We start from the raw sequence: 5,276 nt of genomic DNA on the forward strand, positions 1-5,276 counted from the left end.
CTTTACACAATTGATGTGTGTATGAATTGGGATAACAGTTGTATGAGCCCCTAATAAAATGTTAAAAAAAAAAGAAATAAAGCCAAACAGAATGCTCTAAAAAAAAAAAAAGAATTGGCCAGGTAGCTATCTCCCCAAATGTCTTGGCATAGATAAATGAGAGCTCACAGTGTTGCATCCACTTGTTGAAACATTTCAATTGGCATTCCATCATTCCCTGCAGCCTTGATTTTTTCCAGTACAACAAAAACTTCTCTTTTCAATACCATTCATTCTTGGTCATATCCTGACCAGTATTTCACTGTCCAATTTTTTACAAAGTGGTTTGCCAGGTTCTCCTTCCTAGTCGATTGCAGTCTGGAAGTGCCACTGAAACCTACCTACCATGGCTGATCACGCTGGTGTTTGAAATAACAGGAGCATAGCTTCCAACATTACAGCATTATGCAAACCATCACAGTACGACAAACTGACTGATGAGTGGTGGGAAGAGATATTAAAGAGAAACTTAATCACACTTGTGCTATTCTTGTACAAATATAAAATGAAATAATCGCTTTGAGGCAATGCAATTGATCTAAATTATAGTAAAATGTCTTCTCATGTAAAAAGAACTATGTGGCACAGTTACTTATGGAAATACAGGTTTAAATAATCAAAGCAAAAGGTATGAGGAAAAGATGAATTATAGGGGAAAAAAGCTTAGTGCCTACTCTGACATAAGGGAAGAAAGCACAGGTTCTTAGGATGAATCATTTTACGTTGCGAGGTTTTTTCCCTTCAGACTACTCTGAAAGAGACATGGGGGTACAGTGGTTACAGATGTTAACAGTTCAAACCAACCAGCCACTCCTCAAAAGAAAGCCACCGAGATCTGCTTCCATAAAGATTATAGGCTATAATCCGAAGCCAAAGGAGGGAATAGTATCAGAGCCTAAACGGTGAGATTCTGATTTGCAGACGGCTGTGGATGACAGTGAAAATCCAAGATCAATGTGCCATCTAGACAGGAAATAAAGTCCCCGGTGGTTTCCCTCTAACCATCATAGAGGGATGGGGATACCCTGGTTACCAAACAGAGTGCACTGGAGAGAGGACTACAGGAGATCCAATGAGAAACCTGACTTGGACGGTTAAAACCTTGTCACTTGCTCTTCCCCTTCCCACCTCTGATACATGTTGGGCTAGATCTGATCTAGTTTTCAATATTTTCTGTGGGGTTTTTGTTCTTGCTATTATTTTTCCTTTAAGGGGTTATCTCTTATGTATTTTGACACTAGGAATAGCCCTCTTGAATTTCTTTTCTTCTATTTTTCAGAATATGAAATGCAGGACTGATGAACACAGAGAGACAGCAAGTAGGACAGGGATCCTGGCAGGGACAGTGGAGGAGCAGGGTGCTAAAGGAGAGCTGATAGCGAGGAGTTCAAAAAGGAAGAGAATGTTTGGAAACTGTGGTAGCAAGTGTACAATACTGCTTGCTGCAAAAGAACTCTGAAGTGATATAATATCTCCATTAGCTCTCAATAAAATTGTTTTGAGGGGGAAAACATTATTATTATTATCACTACTATTAAAGATGTTTAGTTAAAAAAAAAAAAGGTCATAGGCCAGGAAACTCTGTAGTATATACAGTGCTACTCTCTCCTACAAGGTCGCTGTGAGTCAGCGTTGACTTGAAAACAGTAGGTTGGTTTGGATTTTAGTAGAGAGAGCACAGTTCCTCTTTGGGGAAGGAATTATTTGCTTTTTGTTTTTAATTAAGCCTTTTGAACATTTTATGCTTTGCAGTGTTGAAGAACTTAACCAAAAAGTCAAAGGCAAACTAAGCTGATGCATTAGAAACTTCGGGTAGATTTAGTGTCTTTATCTAATCACAAAGGACTCAGTTATTAATAAGCTAATAGCATGTAATAACTGTGATTACCACTTGTCTGTCAGTGTGCACCAGAGTGGTGGCGTATACATTTTTAATATGCTGGAAACTCTGCCATGTGCACTTCAAACACCAGCAGTTACTCACGGAGGACAAGTTTCAATGGAGTTTTTACACTAGTCAATGGGACTCACAGTAACGTCAATCACACTAGTCTCTTCTCCCAGCTGTGAGTCCCAGCAGGACCCTGGCAACTTGGATGCTATGACCTGCATTCTTCAGACTTCTTAGGTTTGTCTAGGTCAGTGGTTCTCAACCTTCCTAATGTTCCTCATGTTGTGGTGACCCCCCAACCATAAAATTATTTTTGTTGCTACTTCATTACTGTAATTTTGCTACTTGTATGAATCATAATGTAAATATGTTATATGCAGGATGTATTTTCATTGTTACAAATTGAACATAATTAAATATAATTAAAGCATAGTGATTAATAACAAAACAATATGTAATTATATGTTGTAGATTATTAATGTGTTTTCTGATGGTCTTAGGCAATTACTGTGGAAGGGTTGTTCGACCCCCAAAAGGATCGCGACCCACAGGTTGAGAACTGCTAATCTACGTGAAGTAGCAAATCAAGAGTGGAGATGTCGGACAGGGCAAGATATGACAAAATAATAATTTATAACTTATCAAGGGCTCATGAGGGAGGGGGTAACGGGGAGGGAGGGGAAAAATGAGGACCTAATGCCAGGGGCTTAAGTGGAGAGGAAATGTTTTGAGAATGAGGGCAATGAATGTACAAATGTGCTTTATACAATTGCTGTATGTATGGATTGTGATGAGTTGTATGAGCCCCTAATAAAATGATTAAAAAAAACAAAACATTTTCAACATATAAAGATGCATACCCTCATTCTGCATAAAAAATGTTTAAGAAAGAACAAAACAAAACTTGAAATATGCATCTGAAGACTTAAAAATAACTTAAAATCTGAGCTAAGTTATCAGTAAGGAAAAGGGCAGTTATTAAAAGAAAGATGATTTTGAGAATGAGGGCAATGAATGTACAAATGTGCTTTATACAATCGATGTATGTATGGATTGTGGTAAGAGTTGTATGAGCCCTAATAAAACAATATAAAAAAAAAAAAGAAATTAAAGGACACATTGCATTGGGTAAAAATAAATAAATAAATAAAGCAAAAGAAAGATGAACAATCTACAAAAGACCAGAGAGAACAAAAATAAAATGAGGAAACAAGCACAAATTATAATAAAAAATTTTAATTACAATTAAAAGAACATGAATAGGTTAAATTCTTAAAATAATAAAGCTTAGGATAAAAAAAATCCAGTTATATGATTTAAGAATAAGACAAAAGAATGATAGAGATTTTAAGGAATTTTTTTCTAACAGCTTATCAGAATCATTACTATTCTATATATCAAATAACTTTCCAGAAAAGTTCTTTTAAAATTTCACAATTTACAAATTTAGCAACACTATACCTGGACTTCAGGGGATGTCCCATCTTGTGCTAGAGCCAACAAAATGCTGACACTTGTCTTCAGGTGTTGTCCTGAGCCGATACCCCCAACGTATCGATGCAGACAACCAAGAGCCAAGGAATGACCAGTTCTAGAGACAACGTCTCGAGCTGATTTCAACCTGAAAAAAAGTTTATGCTTCAGGGACGGATGTTTCTGTTTCTCTGTGGCAACTCAACGCAACAGCAATTTTATGAGTTATACAATTAAAGGAATTTATTCTAGAAATCAGCAAAAATCATAATCACAATTATTTCTTTCTACCCATTCTTTATATCCTAACAAGAAAAGATGCTCAATTTAAAATAAATGGTTGAAGCCATACATTTTACTGAATAAATCCATCTTCAATTTCAGAGAAAATTTAATGATGCAACCATAACTTCCAATTTTTAATATTATTTAATTTTATTTAATTATTTCTTGAGAATTTGAGAGCGAACTAAAAGTCAATGTTACAATTTAAAAATAAAAAACAACATCTTTCATGACAGGTTTTGAAAATATAAAAATAAAAATATTTATATCAACAGTTACAATGGAGATTTTTATTACATAATCCTTAAAAAAGACTTTTACTTAAGAAATTACCTAAAGTTATTATCTGAATCTCATTAAAGTGGGCCAGCCCTTTTGGTCTGTGAAATATGTTGTAAGAAATTAAAAAATATGAGAGCGAAAACAGATTTTAAAATAAGTTTAAGGAGTTATCCTTATGCACAAAATCTTCAACTTCAAATGCATATTTTAATTAATATACACAATATGCAACCATGACATCATCACAATGTAGAACAGGATTGAACAACAGTAATATTAATGTACGCCTTATCTGTGATTTGAAAATTTCTAGTCAAATTGGGAAACAAGGGAAGGGGACCAGTAAAATTTATCTTAATAAATTTTATGTGACCTAGTAATTCAAAATATTAAAATTTTAAGATTTCATCAGTATGAAAAATTATGAGCAAGACATTCTCATAAGTCTATTTTTCCATGCTAAATCTTCAAAATCGAATACATATTATGTATCTATAGCCTATCTCAATTTGAATAAAGCATATTGAATCTGCCCAAATTGCTAGTGGTGACCATACTGGCAGCACAGATATATTTCCATCATCCACAAGAGTTTCCCTTGCAGCCATATGTCTCCCCATCTCCCCCCAACTCCCTGAAAAAGATCTGTCTTTTTGTACTACAATTTTACCTTTTATATCATATAAATGGAATCAAAGTCTTTTGTGTGCTAAGTCTTTTCATTTAGTATGTTACTTCTGAGATTGACGCATTTTATTGCATCAGTAGTTTGCTGTTTCTTTTAAATAGTTGGATGGTACTCCATTTATCCTTGCAAAAATTATTTTATCCATTCACTAGATGATGCTTGGATGCAAAGAAATTCTTTCCAGTTTTTGGCTATCATATGTAAATTTGCAATGACATACACATACAAGTGTCTGTATGCATAGATGTTTACATTTCTCTTGGGTAAAGTATCTATATTGAATTGCTGGGTGATATTGTAAATATATGTTTAAATTTATTTAAACATATACATTTATTTAAACATAAGAAACTACCAAACCTACTTTCTAGAGGAGCTATGCCATTTTGCATATTTTGTAGAAATATATGAAAGTGTTAAGTTATTCCATGTCTGTGCCGCCACTTAGTGTTTTCATTTTTCTAAATAGCTATTAAAGCGAGCATGTAGTGATTTATTACTGCATTTTAATTTGCATTTCACTGATGACTAATGAGGAGTTAAAATGGACTGGGTGGCAATTGTTTCTGTTTATTTTAAGCTGGTAAAATGTCTATCCAAATGTTTTCTATCTTAAGA

At 34.2% G+C, this 5,276-nt stretch overlaps 1 protein-coding gene across 1 annotated transcript in view; it reads right to left on the minus strand.

The window, feature by feature from the left end:
- Positions 1-5,276, minus strand: part of HEATR5B (HEAT repeat containing 5B) — a 137,421-nt gene that overhangs the window by 88,384 nt on the left and 43,761 nt on the right. Inside the window, exon 18 of the mRNA XM_004711165.2 lies at positions 3,392-3,551. Within this exon, the coding sequence (XP_004711222.2) occupies positions 3,392-3,551 (160 nt within the window). The remainder of the gene's footprint in view (positions 1-3,391; positions 3,552-5,276) is intronic.

Source organism: Echinops telfairi, unplaced genomic scaffold, assembly GCF_000313985.2.
Source record: "Echinops telfairi isolate 266 unplaced genomic scaffold, ASM31398v2 ScPeMD7_10;HRSCAF=50, whole genome shotgun sequence".
NCBI lineage: Eukaryota > Metazoa > Chordata > Mammalia > Afrosoricida > Tenrecidae > Echinops > Echinops telfairi.